Source organism: Orcinus orca, chromosome 4 (assembly GCF_937001465.1).
Source record: "Orcinus orca chromosome 4, mOrcOrc1.1, whole genome shotgun sequence".
NCBI lineage: Eukaryota > Metazoa > Chordata > Mammalia > Artiodactyla > Delphinidae > Orcinus > Orcinus orca.
The window spans coordinates 48,722,956-48,740,399 of NC_064562.1; the positions used below are offsets into that span (position 1 = coordinate 48,722,956).

At 42.4% G+C, this 17,444-nt stretch overlaps 1 protein-coding gene across 7 annotated transcripts in view; it reads left to right on the plus strand.

Moving 5' to 3' along the window:
- The window catches only part of NAAA (N-acylethanolamine acid amidase), a 36,470-nt gene that overhangs the window by 9,943 nt on the left and 9,083 nt on the right, over positions 1-17,444 (plus strand). For 3 of the 7 annotated variants that reach the window (XM_012536869.3, XM_012536870.3, XM_033406505.2), the window contains exons 5-10: positions 1,654-1,730; positions 4,242-4,414; positions 4,570-4,632; positions 5,384-5,450; positions 6,776-6,804; positions 9,835-9,943. In XM_012536869.3, coding sequence (XP_012392323.1) covers positions 1,654-1,730; positions 4,242-4,414; positions 4,570-4,632; positions 5,384-5,450; positions 6,776-6,804; positions 9,835-9,910 — 485 coding nt within the window. In that variant the 3' untranslated portion in view covers positions 9,911-9,943. Of the gene's footprint in view, positions 1-1,653; positions 1,731-4,241; positions 4,415-4,519; positions 4,633-5,163; positions 5,238-5,383; positions 5,451-6,775; positions 6,805-8,341; positions 9,349-9,834; positions 9,944-10,570; positions 10,646-17,444 lie in introns of those variants that run through there. The other 4 variants (XM_004280191.3, XR_004477090.2, XM_049709405.1 and 1 more) reach the window with 4 other exon arrangements.

The window sequence follows — 17,444 nt, forward strand, 5'->3', positions numbered from 1 at the left end:
TGTTGCAGTGCGTGGGCTCTTGGTTGTGGTACGTGGGCTCCTCTCTAGTTGTGATGTACGGGCTCCAGAGCCCACGGGCTCAGTAGTTGCAGCGCACAGGCTTAGTTCCTCCACGGCGTGTGGGATCTTAGTTCCCCGACCAGGGATCAAACTGGTGTCTCCCGCATTGCAAGGCGGATTCTCAACCACTGGACCACCAGGGAAGTCCCTGACTTTTTATTTCACGTGACAAATCCAGAGCCCTGACTCTGACCTCAAAACTCTACGTGATCACCTCCGGCACCTCATTTTATGCTTCTCCTTCTCCCTCACTCCACCTGGACCTCACTGGTGTTCTTTCTTTTCTTGACAGCTGCCCTGCCTTAGGCTTGACATCTATGCCTTCTGTCTGGAATGCTCTGCCCGCCTTAGCTAGATGTCCACAACTCAGAGGGGCTATCCTTACTCTCCTCTCAGAGGAGTCCTCTCTTGTCACTCATGATTACATTCTTGTTTTACTTTATTATGGTTATCAAAACCTTGTTGTTTAATGGTACACTAGTTTCTTCTGGTTACTGTTAAATTCCAAGGGTCTGGACCAAGTCTGGATATGGTGGCTAGTAGATGCTTATTTCTTGAATGAAATGCTTATTCCTTGAATGAAAATTTTTCTTTGGAAATAAATCCCCTGCAGATAATTTTAAAGATGTTAAAAAGCATTAAAAAAAATAGGGGCTTCCCTGGTGGCGCAGTGGTTGAGAGTCCGCCTGCCGATGCAGGGGACGTGGGTTCGTGCCCTGGTCCGGGAAGATCCCACATGCCGCGGAGCGGCTGGGCCCGTGAGCCATGGCCGCTGGGCATGCGCGTCCGGAGCCTGTGCTCCTCAACGGGAGAGGCCACAACAGTGAGAGGCCCGTGTACCGCAAAAAATAAATAAATAAATGAGCCCAAATCTTACTTAAAGTTCTGAAATATATATGTGCTCTACAGTCTTCCAAATACTGTGTTTTTTTATAAATTTTTAAAAAATTTTTATTTATTTTTGGCTGATTTGGGTCTTTGTTGCTGCGCCTGGGCTTTCTCTAGTTGTGGCGAGCGGGGGCTACTCTTCGTTGCAGTGCACAGGCTCTAGGCGCACAGGCTTCAGCAGTTGTGGCTCACGGGCTCTAGCGCAGGCTCAGTAGTTGTGGCTCACAGGCTTAGTTGCTCCACTGCAGGTGGGATCTTCCCAGACCAGGACTCAAACCTGTGTCCCCTGCATTGGCAGGCGGATTCTTAACCACTGTGCCACCAGGGAAGCCCTTCCAAATACTGTTGAGTCACTTTTCTTATTAGCTACATAATTTCATTTTGCATGAAGTAATATAATAGAATGATTTCCTTTAACATAATTATCATTGTTTCCAGGTAAAAGACTATATACACACACATACACACATATGAGATACATATATACACACATATACACTCACACATATACATATACATGTTTATATGTTGCCATACAATTTGGGCTTCATCTTTGAAAATTGGTTGCTAATAAAATCACTCTTCATCCACCACCAATTCTCCCACATCAACTTGTACTATGGGAAAGAAACAAGATTTAGGAGTTTTAAAACGTGGCTCTGGGGCAGCAACTCGAGCATATACTTATTGTTCCATCCTTGGCAGATAAAGGCTCGTGGTGGGAGAATATGATTGCCGCCCTTTTTCAGAGACACTCACCGGTCAGCTGGCTTATCCGCACTGTGAGTATTTTTCCTGTCGAGCCCACCTCACCCTAATGTCATGTTCTAAACTGTGTTCATGTTGTGATGCTGTGTCATTTAACAATGTTGTTTCTAACGTAAGAAGCTCCTGACAAGAATAAGCATTTAAAGGTTTACAAAATGCCTGTCACCTTTTTTGATAATAAGTACCAAAGATAAAGTGGGACACTAGTTAAAGTGTTAAGGACAGATTTTTATCAGTAGTACAATATTGCAATAGGGAAAAGTGTCCAGCGTGAATGGAACTTAACTTCTACTTGACTGAGTATTTTAAAGGGAGAATGAGGGAATGGGGAGGGGGTGAGGGGAGCACAGTAGAGTCACAGAAGTGAGAAATTAGCAAAAGTAGAAAGGAGGGAGTTGTCCATGTGAAGTAAGTCAGCCTCCTACCCTCCCGCAGAGACTGTGACATAGGGGCCCTATCTTCAGGTATTAGCTGTAAAGTCTTTGGGAAGCCTTGAGTTTTTTCAGGCAGGCACTATAAGGGGGCTACAGTCATCGTAAGAACGTGGCCTTGAGCTGTCAGAAGCTGTGATAGTGTTTGTCCAAGTCTTTATAGGCTGAGGTTAAGGCATAGTTGAGAAGAGGGCTCCAGGAGCCTGGATAGAGTTCGGTCAAGAAGAGAATCTTTGTCATAGGCTAGAGTTTTCCACAACAGCTAATTGAGATAAAAGACATATATTTTTCTGCAGATATAGATGTGCCCTCCTTTTAGAATCTTCAGTTGCAGATATCTTAATCTCCATTTGCAAGTATCTGAATTAGCAAAACAAATGCGTTAGAAGGTAGCTCTACACACAACAAAAGGAACATCAACTTTAGGTTCCAGGCCACGTATAACTTGTAATCTGACCACAGAAAGCACATTTTCAGGAGCACATCTCTGGTGAAAGGATCTGGCCCTGCCTGGGTTTAGCCTTTTTGGCCCTTCCTTGTCCTGCTCTAAATGATCAAGACCCTGTGGACTTGAAATTCTCCTAAACTTTTTTTCTTATATAAATTTTTTTATTTATTTACTTTTGGCTGTGTTGGGTCTTCGTTGCTGCATACGGGCTTTCTCTAGTTGCGACGAGCGGGGGGGGCTACTCTTCGTTGCGGTGCATGGACTTCTCATCGTGGTGGCTTTTCTTGTTGCGGAGCACGGGCTCTAGGCGCATGGGCTTCAGTAGTTGCAGCGCATGGGCTTCAGTAGTTGCAGCACACGGGCTCAGTAGTTGTGGCTCGTGGCCTCTAGAGTGCAGGCTCAGTAGTTGTGGCGCACAGGCTTAGTTGCTCCGCGGCATGTGGGATCTTCCTGGACCAGGGCTCGAACCCTTGTCCCCTGCATTGGCAGGCAGATTCTCAACCACTGTGCCACCAGGGAAGCCCTCTCCTAAACATTTTACTTAAATATTCCCTAAAGATGTTGACAAACTATGCATCTTTCACATATTTTTCTTTCTTTCTTTTTTTTTTTTCTGTGGTACGCGGGCTTTTCACTGTTGTGGCCTCTCCCGTTGTGGAGCACAGGCTCCGGACGCACAGGCTCAGCGGCCATGGCTCACGGGCCCAGCCGCTCTGCGGCATGTGGGATCTTCCCGGACTGGGGCACGAACCTGTGTCCCCTGCATCGGCAGGCGGACTCTCAACCACTGTGCCACCATGAAAGCCCTCAGTGTTTTTTTTTTTTCTTTTGAAGCTGAATATTTGGAAAGTGATCCCCTTAACCATCCATGCTGCAGACCTATGGAGGTGTTGATGAAGCCCAGTTCAGCTCGATGTTCTAATGCAGCACGCCGTCTTTCATCTCCAGCCCTTTGCCAGTCTATCCCATTGAGCTACAACTCTCTTCCCCATGCCCACTCCCAACCCCACAACCGCCGTTTTCTCTGGTCTGACTTCTGTTTGTCTCTCTGACCTCAGCTCATGCGATACCTCTCTGAGGGACCTTCTCAATGGCCTGGGTAAGAATGGGTCCCCTGCTGTGACTTCCACAGCATCTCCTTCTCCTGTGTTGACACTTATCACATTGTGTCACTATTGCCTGTTGGCTTGACTTTCATCTTTGGAAGTCTGGGGAGAGCAAGGACTGGGTCCATCATATTCACGGCTCTGTTCTCACAGCAGCACAGTGCCTGGCACATAACAGGCATTCAGGAAATATCTGCTAAAAGAACAAATGAATGAAGAAACATGGGGAGATCTTTGCGAGGGTGATCTGCCTCGAAATCATGCAGGCTGTGTTTGGTGAGCCGGGTCTCTTCACCAAAGAGAACTTGTCAAAGTTCTCTTCTTTTGTGAGAAAAACCCTGCTGCTGTTGGCTTTCCATCGAGGCTTCCTCCATCTCAGGAGCCCTGATGACAAGAGAATGCGGTCAGAGCAGTTCAAGATTATAGCCATGGCTTAATAGAGCAGGAGAATGTGCTTTGGACCAGCTGTCCATCAGTTGGTGTGGATAACTGCCGCGTATGATGATGCTAATGCAGGTTTGTTGTTTTGTTTTTGTTCAGACCCTGAGTGAATCAGAAAACTTTGAAGCAGCTGTTTACGAATTGGCCAAGACTCCCCTTATGGCTGATGTTTATTACATTGTTGGTGGCACATTCCCCAAGGAGGGAGTGGTCATCACAAGGAACAGAGATGGCCCAGTAGACATATGGCCTCTAGATCCTTTAAATGGAGCGTGAGTAGAATTAAAGGCTCTGGTCATTTTGTATCAGTCATCTTTTTTTTTTCTTTAATTGGTGAAACTAGAGGTATTTTTTATTTTTCTATACTTTTTCTTTAGCTATGTCCCAAATGACCTTGGCTAAGACAAGATGATGTGCTGTGTTGCAGGTGGTTCCGAGTGGAGACAAATTATGACCATTGGAAGCCAGTGCCTAAGAGAGATGACCGAAGGTAGTCTCTAAACACTTTCTGGTTTGCAGTGTTTTCTTGCTGTCAGGAGAATGTGCCCCTCTTGCTACGGGAACTGGAGAGGACTATAGGTGCTGTCCCCTCCCAGAAAATGTACCTTAGCCCTTGGCCAGGATGGGAGAGTGTGGTATGTGGTGGAGAGCATGGCAAGGAGCTTCTTGGCAGATGGCTGGGTGTTGGGAAGACAAGGTTGGTTCTGGCCTTCAGGGTCAGGAGTTCTAGATTCCAGCACTAGCTCTGCTGATGACTCACTGGGTGGCCTCTTGGGCCTCTGTTCACCCATCTGTAAAAGGAAAAGATGGAACAAGGTTCATGGTTTTCTATGTAAGACTTTTTGGGAAGGAAAACATTTCCCTGCACTTAAATAAATAAACTTTGGGGGGGCTTTAATTTCCCTTCTAATTTTGAAAATTCTATAATTATAAGTCAGTACGTCCCCAAAAGGCAAGTAGTTATATATTTTTCCTTGGCTTTACTGACCCGTGTGTTTGGTGGCAACTGTTCAATTCACAGAAAACATTTTTATCATCCTGGCTTCCTTGAGCAGATGGGGTTGAATTAATTCCACCATGGTGGTTTGAGACAAGGTAGCAAACATGCATGGGGGCCAGAATCTGTTTGGGGGAAAGGGAAATAATGAGGCTAGGCCTTGCATTGAGCCTGCCAAAATGAGAGTTTGTGGGATTCGGAGTTTCCTGAAGTACCAAGTGACCTTTGACCATTGTCCTTACAGAACACCTGCCATCAAAGCTCTTAATGCCACGGGCCAGGCAAACCTCAGCCTGGAGACACTCTTTCAGGTAACTTGTGTCACGATGTCCAGCTTTTACCCAGGATGTTTGGTGTCTTTCTCAATAGTGATTTAAAAAAAAAAAAATTCTTCCGAAATCAAGCAATATTAAAGTAGGTTTTACCTGGTTGAAAACATTTAAAAGGAAAACATTTTCTGAACTTGTAACCATTTAGGTTAAAGTATCATCTTCACCTGAGTTTTTCTGCATGTTAAAAAAAAAGCATAGTTGTAACGTGTTCATTTGTTTAAAAGAAAAAAAAGGTTTCAAAAGTCTAACTCTGTCACCCCAAGATACACCAAAGTGTTCAGTGGTTATTTTATTCCTATTGATATTCTGCATGTATTTCTCCTACCTTTTAATAGTCTTTTATTTATTATTATTATATTACTGAGGTATAGTTGGCGTACAACGTCATAAATTTCAGGTGTCCAACATAGTGATTTACAATTTTTAAAGGTTATATTCCATTTATAATTATTGTAAGATATTGGCTGTATTTCCTGTGTTGTACCATATAATATATTTGTAGCTAATTTTATACATAGTAGTTTTGTTTTTGGTTTTGGTTTTTTTTCCGCTGCGTTGGGTCTTTGTTTCTGTGCACGGGCTTTCTCTAGTTGCGGCGAGCGGGGGCTACCCTTCGTTGTGGTGCGTGGGCTTCTCATTGCAGTGGCTTCTCTTGTTGTGGAGCACAGGCTCTAGGGCACATGGGCTTCAGTAGTTGTGGCACGCAGGCTCAGTAGTTGTGGCTCACAGGCTCTAGAGCGCAGGCTTAGTAGTTGTGGTGCATGGGCTTAGTTGCTCCATGGCATGTGGGATCTTCCTGGACTGGGGCTTGAACCCGTGTCCCCTGCAGTGGCAGGCAGATTCTTAACCACTGCACCACCAGGGAAGTCCCTATACATAGTAGTTTGTATCTCTTAATCCCATACCCCTAATTTGCCCCTCCACTCCTCTTTCTCTCCCACTAGTTTGTTCTCTATATCTGTGAATCTGTTTCTCTTTGCTGTATACATTCATTTGTATTGTTTTTTAGATTCCACATATAAGTGATAGCATACAGCATTTGTCTTTCTGTCTGACTTACTTCACTAAACATATTGCCCTCCAAGTCCATCCATGTTGTGTAAATGGCAAAATTTCATTCTTTTTTGTGGCTGAGTAATATACCATTGTATATGTACACCACATCTTCTTTATCCATTCATCTGTTGATGGACGCTTAGGTTGCTTCTGTATCTTGGCTATTGTGAATAGTGTTGCTATGAACATTGGGGTGCATGAACCTTTTCAAATTTCTAATCATTTTTAATATGATTTCTCCTGTGCAGGTTTTGTCAGTGTTTCCGGTTTATAACAAGTAAGTGACATGTTAAGCACGTCTGTTCCTACATCACCCTGGCACAGTAGACTCTCCCCTGCACTCTTTGGCTCAGCAGGGATCTGAGGGCTCCCACAGAGCAGGTTTTCTAGGTGCCGTGGCGCCGGCTGTGACAAAACAGACTCTTTGCTCTCCTGGGACCAGCATTCTACTGGCAGGGAGGGACAGATAAACAAATGTAGCAAAAGTCAGGTGAGGAGTCCATGGAGAAAAACAAAGGTGAGGAGGATAGAGTGATCTGGAAGGAGGAGGGCATGACATGCTCATCCTAAATCCATCTGCTAGCTGGGGACCACCTTCGCCGCTTGGGAGCTCCCTAATTTCACTGTTAGTACTAAGCTCTAGATACCTTTGGCTTTCCTTTATCTTCCCAGGGAGTTTCTGCTACCCCCGTGCTCATTTCACAGCTGATTCAGTGCCTAAGTTAATGTTTCTCTTTTAGCTTGTGTCCTTGATAGCAGCATTCTGTGAGCAATGGCTTCTCGGGTCCACAGCCTGGGATTTTATCCACCCCCTTCTTTTTGAGGTGAACCGCTGGGCCGGGCTGCCACTGCGGTTAGTTAAACTTGAGACGCAGACCCCACCAAACTTGTACAGGAAGCTCTGAAGGTCCGCCGTCACCATCACAGCACGGCTGAATAGGCCAAGAGCCCGCACTTCGTGGCCTCATACCCCTCAAGGTGTTGCCTGATTGCCTTCTCTGTGCCCACGACCAGCTCAGTGAGGTAGGGCCTAAAATAGAAGAGGTAGCAAGTCATCACAGAGTCTTATCTCCTCCTCTTACCTCCATAAATTCCAAAACCCAGCGCGTCCGGAGCCTGTGCTCCGCAGTGAGAGGCCCGCGTACAGCAAAAAAAAAAACCTATTTTTGTGTTCTTATAGTTTTTTTGTTTTGTTTTGTTTTTTCTTTGCGGTACGCGGGCCTCTCACTGCTGTGGCCTCTCCCGTTGCGGAGCACAGGCTCCGGACGCGCAGGCTCAGCGGCCATGGCTCACGGGCCCCGCCGCTCCGCGGCATGTGGGATCTTCCCGGACCGGGGCACGAACCCGTGTCCCCTGCATCGGCAGGCGGACTCTCAACCACTGCACCACCAGGGAAGCCCTGTGTTCTTATAGTTTTTTAAATAGTTATATAAATGATAAATATTTCATTTAAAGATTAATAGTATAATCAAATAGTTTTTTTAATATTTATTTTAATAAAGCATTTTCCGTGCTGTGAACAGCCCTTATAATTTTAAATAGCTGCATCATAACCAATTGAATGTAGTATAATTGGATTAAACATTCTCCAGTTGTTAGTTTTTCCTCTATTAAAACTCTGAAATAAATATATTTGTACATTTCCCCCCTCTTTTTGTATTATTTTCCTTGGCTGAATTCACAGAAGTAGGATTACTGAGTTAAAGGCTATGAATGTTTAAACGGCAAATGTTTTGCCGAAATAGAATTGTCAGAAGTTATAAACAGTTTACCAAGAAGCATTTTTTTTTATTGTATAATTGAAAACCCAACAGGATCTACATTTAAATGATTATCACCAGTGAACCAGAAATAACACAGATCCCTGACTCTCAGGCGTTTTACATGTAATGATTACCATCAGCTACGTCTGTTCAGTGTGTGAGGCTAATATTTAGAAATGTCTGAACAGAAGCAAGGATCTCTATGCTGCCCCCTTGTGCTGTGCTACAAAATTACAGTCCCCTGCAGTGGAGCTCCATCCTCTGCTGTGGCTATAAGCAGAGACAGTATTAAAACAGTGATGGAGAACAGAATTATGACTAAAGGGCTTCCCTTGTGGTGCAGTGGTTAAGAATCCGCCTGCCAATGCAAGGGACACGGGTTTCAGCCCTGGTCCAGGAAGCTCCCACATGCCACGGAGCAACTAAACCCCTGCACCACAAATACTGAGCCTGCACTCTAGAGCCTGCGAGCCACAACTACTGAAGCCCGCACACCTAGAGCCCATGCTTCACAACAAGAGAAGCCACCGCAATGAGAAGCTGGCAATGAAGAGTAGCCCACGCTCGCCGCAACTACAGGAAGCCCGCCCGCAGCAATGAAGACCCAATGCAGCCAAAAATAATAAATTTTTAAAAAAATTTTAAAAAGAATTATGACTAAAGTAAATAAGCAGCTGAGGTCCTGTTCAGGGAACCTTCGTTCCCCTTGACAAGCTTTGCATGTTCTCATAGTGCTGTCCTCAGCCCAGTGTTTGATTCAGCTGTGGGGTGCCAGTGCCTATTCCTAAACTGCCCCACTCCCAATGCTTTGAGCAGGCATCCCAGCTGGTGTCTGGGGCAAAAGGTAGTCGAAGGGAGTGAAGGGTAGGAGCCTCAGTGTGTATGTGCATGTGCACAAGTTATTTGGGTCTCTTGCTCTGCAGAATGTTGAGTAAGTGACATTGTACTTTTCATCCTTAGATGTGGGCCAGTGGACCCCCTGTCTTGATCCCTGAGCTTTTGGGTCCCCACTCTGGCCTTCCTCTGACTCTCCCATGATATAAGGAATCCACTCAGAGTCTGGAATTCTCGTCCTGAACAGCGCCCAAGCCATTTCCGGGGCCTGCGTGGTCCACTTCCCTGGGTGGTGTTCTCCTGGTGGCGGTGTGCAGCCTTTATGGACGTCCTGTGCCTGGTGGTGGCCAAGGGATGGCTGTTTGCTGGGGGTGGTGCAGGAAGCCTAGATGAGCGTCCACATATGTGCCATTTGTGGGGTAGGCAGAGCAGGGCTACAGGCCAAGGCCAGCTCTCCCTCATTGCCACAGTGTGGAACTCTGGGGAGTCTGAGAATTTTGAACTTGGCCTTCCACAGTGTTGTCAAAATAGGAAAGAACACTTAGTGTGGTTGCTTGAATTATAACTTTTAAATAGCCTGACATAGGTGGGTCTCTGTCTGTGTTCTTGTCCTGGGTCCCAAGTATTAGGAAAAGAGCTTGGGATTTTTCTTCCCCTCTTTGGAATATTAGAGAAAATGAGGTATATGTTAAAATTCCTCTCATTTTCAGCTACACAATTTATACTACGGTAATGAGTGCTGCCAGCCCAGACAAGTACATGACTAGGATCAGAAACCCGAGTTAAAAGCAGAAGAGCGAATTCACCTATGCTATGAAGGTTTGCTAAAGTTTTTTTTGCGGGGGAGGGCAGCGGTTAGGGATGGGGGAAGGAGGACATAGGCTGGTATTTCTCCTAGAAGATAGTAGCATCCTTAACATTTATACATACGTAATATTTTCTGACAGGCATTGAGTGTATGGTTGTTATTTGTGTCATGTTAATGTCACTCTTAAGTATTTATTTTGAATTGTTCGTATGAAAGCTAGTCTTCTGGTGCTCAGTGCGCTTTGCCCCTGATTAAAACCTGCTTTCAGGGCAAAGCGTTACCTCTTCACTTACGCAGAGGGGCAAATATCTGGTGAGACTTACGTGTCTCCAAAGTCACAGTGAGGCAGGCCCAGCTCCTTTGCACGATCAGACAGACACTGAAGGACCCAGGACACTCAAAATTTATTTCAGGCATCAGTGAGGCCATAGGTGAGAGGAAAGACATGAGGAAAAAAGCAGGAGTCCCTTCTGCTGTCCCTGAAATCAAATCATCTTGGCATCCACCTATTGACAGGCCACCTTTTCCTATTGCAGGGGTCTCCTGGAGTTTATAAACCTAGCCTGATGTTTTGTTCATTCACTTACGGGGATGTTTAAAATCAGTGTTTAAATTAAGCGCTTTTTTTTCCCTTACAGATGATCTTTTTAAATGAAATTTTTGAAGAGCTGCACTTTAAAAAATAAAGTGAAAAGATTATATTTTATGACCGATACAGGCTCTTTCGTCATTAAACTTTTCAACATTGTGAACTGGGGGCAGGAGGATGAGTTTGGAGCGTGTTGTGGTAAAGTGGGGTGATAGCTGTCCTCATTCACCTTCCTTCAGGGCTTGCCTTGGCCGGCTCTTAGCTTCTTCTGTTCTGGCTTTAACAACTCAAAAATAATCCGTCTCAGAGGCCGAGCCATATTCTCGGGCTTTATTCCCAGCTTCTCACCATTACTTAACAGCTATTTTGTCCAACCTGAGTTTATAAAGAAATGAGCGGGCAAGACCTCTTTGTTCATTATGAAGTGCTTCTGGAAGAGTCTGCCAAACTTAAATAAAATTAACAACAGTTAATTATTAAGCAAAGATGAGTTTAGCAGAGGGAATAGCAGACGAATTACAATTCGGGACAAGCAAACCATGGCGAACCATAGGCAAATCTGAGGAACAAAGGGAAGGTTAGCTTTTATTGGAATCTGGGAGGAAACCGGGGAGTGTTGTTTTGAACAAAAGTTCATTAGAGGAGAACAAGAGTTCAGGGTTGTTGCAGTTTCACATTGGTTGCAAGTGATGGTCCATTTGCTGTTACTGAGAAATGCAAACGTAAAATAGATAGCTAGTGGGAAGAAGCCGCATAGCACAGGGAGATCAACTCGGTGCTTTGTGACCACCTAGAGGGGTGGGAGGGAGGGAGGGAGACGCAAGAGGGAAGAGATATGGGAACATATGTGTATGTATAACTGATTCACTTTGTTATAAAGCAGAAACTAACACACCATTGTAAAGCAATTATACTCCAAGAAAGATGTAAAAAAATACAAAATAATTTTTTTTAGAAGTTAAAATAAATAAACAGCATTGCTCTAGTAACAAACAAACAAACAAAAATCTTTCTTCCTGCTGGCTGTGTAAGTTGAAACCAAGGGTAAGAACTCTCCTTCCGTGGCTTTCCCACTCCATTTAAAATCAAGTATGCTTTATCCATTTTCACATTTCTCCTCTTTGATCAAGATCTTTCTCTGAAAGCATAACTGATGCAGCATCAGGTTGGATTTTTTTCTTTTGCTTGAAATATTTTTGTCTGTGTCCCTCATTGCTGGAAAGGACCTTTCCTGGGAGTTTTGTTGGGAAGAAAGAGCAAGTAGCATTTGGAAACCGCAGGGCCACATCTGAGCAACACGGAAGGTACAAGGAGGAGCTCTCAGGCATCTCCCATTCTTAACTTATGTCTTATCGAGGTTCTAAGCCTTGGAGATCATCTCAAAGCACTGAGCTGACATAATACTGTTTGGTGCATCATTTCTGCAGATGTTTGACAGGCAACAGGTACAAAGGTTTTTTTTTCTTTTTTTTTTTTCTTTTTACATCTTTATTGGAGTATCATTGCTTTACAATAGTGTGTTTCCGCTTTACAACAAAGTGAATCAGTTATATGTATGTTCCCATATCTCTTCCCTCTTGAATCTCCCTCCCTCCCACCCTCCCTATCCCACCCCTCTAGGTGGTCACAAAGCACCGAGCTGATCTCCCTGTGCTATGCGGCTGCTTCCCACTAGCTATCTATTTTACGTTTGGTAGTGTATATATGTCCATGCCTCTCTCTCACTTTGTCACAGCTTACCCTTCCCCCGCCCCATATCCTCAAGTCCATTCTCTAGTAGGTCTGTGTCTTTATTCTCCTCTTACCCCTAGGTTCTTCATGACATTTTTTTTTTCTTAGATTCCGTATATATGTGTTAGCATACGGTATTTGTCTTTCTCTTTCTGACTTACTTCACTCTGTATGACAGACTCTAGGTCCATCCACCTCACTACAAATAACTCAATTTCGTTTCTTTTTATGGCTGAGTAATATTCCATTGTATATATGTGCCACATCTTCTTTATCCATTCATCCAATGATGGACACTTAGGTTGCTTCCATGTCCTGGCTATTGTAAATAGAGCTGCAATGAACATTTTGGTACATGACTCTTTTTGAATTACGGTTTTCTCAGGGTATATGCCCAGTAGTGGGATTGCTGGGTCATATGGTAGTTCTATTTGTAGTTTCTTAAGGAACCTCCATACTGTTCTCCATAGTGGCTGTACCAATTCACATTACCACCAGCAGTGCAAGAGTGTTCCCTTTTCTCCACACCCTCTCCAGCATTTATTGTTTCTAGATTTTTTGATGATGGCCATGCTGACCAGTGTGAGATGATATCTCATTGTAGTTTTGATTTGCATTTCTCTAATGATTAATGATGTTGAGCATTCTTTCACGTGTTTGTTGGCAGTCTGTATATCTTCGTTGGAGAACTGTCTATTTAGGTCTTCTGCCCATTTTTGGATTGGGGTTTTTTTTTTTTTTTTTAATTGAGCTGCATGAGCTGCTTGTAAATTTTGGAGATTAATCCTTTGTCGGTTGCTTCATTTGCAAATATTTTCTCCCATTCTGAGGGTTGTCTTTTGGTCTTGTTTATGGTTTCCTTTGCTGTGCAAAAGCTTTGAAGTTTCATTAGGTCCCATTTGTTTATTTTTGTTTTTATTTCCATTTCTCTAGGAGGTGGGTCAAAAAGGATCTTGCTGTGATTTATGTCAGAGTGTTCTGCCTATGTTTTCCTCTAAGAGTTTGATAATTTCTGGCCTTACATTTAGGTCTTTAATCCATTTTGAGCTTATTTTTGTGTATGGTGTTAGGGAGTGTTCTAATCTCATACTTTTACATGTACCTGTCCAGTTTTCCCAGCACCACCTATTGAAGAGGCTGTCCTTTCTCCAGTGTACATTCCTGCCTCCTTTATCAAAGATAAGGTGACCATATGTGTGTGGGTTTATCTCTGGGCTATCTATCCTGTTCCATTGATCTGTCTTTCTGTTTTGGTGCCATTACCATACTGTCTTGATTACTGTAGCTTTGTAGTATAGTCTGAAGTCAGGGAGCCTGATTCCTCCAGCTCCATTTTTCGTTCTCAAGATTGCTTTGGCTATTAGGGGTCTCTTGTATTTCCATACAAATTGTGAAATTTTTTGTTCTAGTTCTGTGAAAAATGCCAGTGGTAGTTTGATAGGGATTGCATTGAATCTGTAGATTGCTTTGGGTAGTAGAGTCATTTTCACAATGTTGATTCTTCCAATCCAAGAACATGGTATATCTCTCCATCTATTTGTATCATCTTTAATTTCTTTCATCAGTGTCTTATAATTTTCTGCATACAGGTCTTTTGTCTCCTTAAGTAGGTTTATTCCTAGATATTTTATTCTTTTTGTTGCAATGGTAAATGGGAGTGTTTTCTTAATTTCACTTTCAGATTTTTCATCATTAGTGTATAGGAATGCAAGACATTTCTGTGCATTAATTTTGTATCCTGCTACTTTACCAAATTCATTGATTAGCTCTAGTAATTTTCTGGTAGCATCTTTAGGATTCTCTATGTATAGTGTCATGTCATCTGCAGACAGTGACAGCTTTACTTCTTCTTTTCCGATTTGGATTCCTTTTATTTCCGTTTGTTCTCTGATTGCTGTGGCTAAAACTTCCAAAACTATGTTGAATAAGTGTGGTGAGAGTGGGCAACCTTGTCTTGTTCCTGATCTTAGTGGAAGTGGTTTCAGTTTTTCACCATTGAGGATGATGTTGGCTATGGGTTTGTCATATATGGCCTTTATTATGTTGAGGAAAGTTCCCTCTTTGCCTACTTTCTGCAGGGTTTTTATCATAAATGGGTGTTGAATTTTGTTGAAAGCTATCTCTGCATCTATTGAGATGATCATATGGTTTTTCTCCTTTAATTTGTTAATATGGTGTATCACGTTGATTGATTTGCGTATATTGAAGAATCCTTGCATCCCTGGGATAAATCCCACTCGATCACGGTGTATGATCCTTTTAATGTGCTGTTGGATTCTGTTTGCTAGTATTTTGTTGAGGATTTTTGCATCTATCTGCATCAGTGTTATTGGCCTGTAGTTTTCTTTCTTTGTGACATCTTTGTCTGGTTTTGGTATCAGGGTGATGGTGGCCTTGTAGAATGAGTTTGGGAGTGTTCCTCCCTCTGCTATATTTTGGAAGAGTTTGAGAAGGTTAGGTGTTAGCTCTTCTCTAAATGTTTGATAGAATTCGCCTGTGAAGCCATCTGGTCCTGGACTTTGGTTTGTTGGAAGATTTTTAATCAGAGTCAATTTCAGTGCTTGTGATTGGTCTGTTCATATTTTCTGTTTCTTCCTGATTCAGTCTTGGCAGGTTGTGCATTTCTAAGAATTTGTCCATTTCTTCCAGATTGTCCATTTTATTGGCATAGAGTTGCTTGTAGTAATCTCTCATGATCTTTTGTATTTCTGCAGTGTCAGTTGTTACTTCTCCTTTTTCATTTCTAATTCTATTGATTTGAGTCTTCTCCCTTATTTTCTTGATGAGTCTGGCTAATGGTTTATCAATTTTGTTTATCTTCTCAAAGAACCAGCTTTTAGTTTTATTGATTTTTGCTATTGTTTCCTTCATTTCTTTTTCATTTATTTCTGATCTGATCTTTACGATTTCTTTCCTTCTGCTAACTTTGGGGGTTTTTTTGTTCTTCTTTCTCTAATTGATTTAGGTGGATGGTTAGGTTGTTTATTTGAGATGTTTCCTGTTTCTTAAGGTAGGATTGTATTGCTATAAATTTCCCTCTTAGAACTGCTTTTGCTGCATCCCATAGGTTTTGGGTCGTCGTGTCTCCATTGTCATTTGTTTCTAGGTATTTTTTGATTTCCTCTCTGATTTCTTCAGTGATCACTTTGTTATTAAGTAGTATATTGTTTAGCCCCCATGTGTTTGTATTTTTTACAGATCTTTTCCTGTAATTGATCTAGTCTCATAGCATTGTGGTCGGAAAAGATACTTGATACAACTTCAATTTTCTTAAATTTACCAAGGCTTGATTTGTGACCCAAGATATTATCTATCCTGGAGAATGTTCCATGAGCACTTGAGAAGACAGTGTATTCTGTTGTTTTTGGATGGAATGTCCTATAAATATCAATTAAGTCCATCTTGTTTAATGTATCATTTAAAGCTTGTGTTTTCTTATTTATATTCATTTTGGATGATCTGTCCATTGGTGAAAGTAGGGTGTTAAATTCCCCTACTATGAATGTGTTACTGTCAATATCCCCTTTTATGGCTGTTAGTATTTGCCTTATGTATTGAGGTGCTCCTATGTTGGGTGCATAAATGTTTACAATTGTTATATCTTCTTCTTGGATCGATCCCTTGATCAGTATGTAGTGTCCTTCTTTGTCTCTTGTAATAGTCTTTATTTTAAAGTCTATTTTGTCTGATATGAGAATTGCTACTCCAGCTTTCTCTTGATTTCCATTTGCATGGGATATCTTTTTCCATCCCCTCACTTTCAGTCTGTATACGTCCCTAGGTCTGAAGTGGGTTTCTTGTAGACAGCATATATATGGGTCTTGTTTTTGTATCCATTCAGCCAGTCTGTGTCTTTTGGTGGGAGCATTTAATCCATTTACATTTAAGGTAATTATTGATATGTATGTTCCTATTCCCATTTTTTTCATTGTTCTGGGTTTGTTATTGTAGGTCTTTTCCTTCTCTTGTGTTTCTTGCCTAGAGAAGTTCCTTTAGCATTTGTTGTAAAGCTGGTTTGGTGGTGCTGAACTCTCTCAGCTTTTGCCTGTCTGTAAAGGTTTTAATTTCTCCATCAAATCTGAATGAGATCCTTGCTGGGTAGAGTAATCTTGGTTGTAGGTTTTTCTCCTTCATTACTTTATATATGTCCTGCCACTCCCTTCTGGCTTGCAGTTTCTGCTCAAAGATTAGCTGTTAACCTTATGGGGATTCCCTTGTGTGTTTTCCCTTGCTGCTTTTAATATGTTTTCCCTTGCTGCTTTTAATATGTTTTCTTTGTATTTAATTTTTGACAGTTTAATATTTGTCTTAGCATGTTTCTCCTTGGATTTATCCTGTATGGGACTCTCTGTGCTTCCTGGACTTGATTAACTATTTCCTTTCCCATATTAGAGAAGTTTTCCTCTATAATCTCTTCAGATATTTTCTCAGTCACTTTCTTTTTCTCTTCTTCTTCTGGGACCCCTATAATTCGAATGTTGGTGCATTTAATGTTGTCCCAGAGGTCTCTGAGACTGTCCTCAGTTCTTTTCATTCTTTTTTCTTTATTCTGCTCTGCAGTAGTTATTTCCACTATTTTATCTTCCAGGTCACTTATCCATTCTTCTTCCTCAGTTATTCTGCTATTGCTCCCTTCTAGAGTATTTTTAATTTCATTTATTGTGTTGTTCATCATTATTTGTTTCATCTTTAGTTCTTCTAGGTCCTTATTAAATGTTTCTTGCATTTTCTCTATTCTGTTTCCAAGATTGTGGATTATCTTTACTATCGTTATTCTGAATTCTTTTTCAGGTAGACGGCCTATTTCCTCTTCATTTGTTAGGTATGGTGGGTTTTTATCTTGTTCCTTCATCTGCTGTGTGTTTTTCTGTCTTCTCATTTTGCTTATCTTACTGTGTTTGGGATCTCCTTTTTGCAGGCTGCAGGTTCATTGTTCCCGTTGTTTTTGGTGTCTGTCCCTAGTGGCTAAAGTTGGTTCAGTGGGTTGTGTAGGCTTTGTGGTGGAGGGGAGTAGTGCCTGTGTTTTGGTGGATGAGGCTGGATCTTGTCTTTCTGGTGGGCAGGTCCATGTCTGGTGGTGTGTTTTGGGGTGTCTGTGGCCTTATGATTTTAGGCAGCCTCTCTGCTAATGGGTGGGGTTGTGTTTCTGTCTTGCTAGTTGTTTGGCATAGGGTGTCCAGCACTGTAGCTTG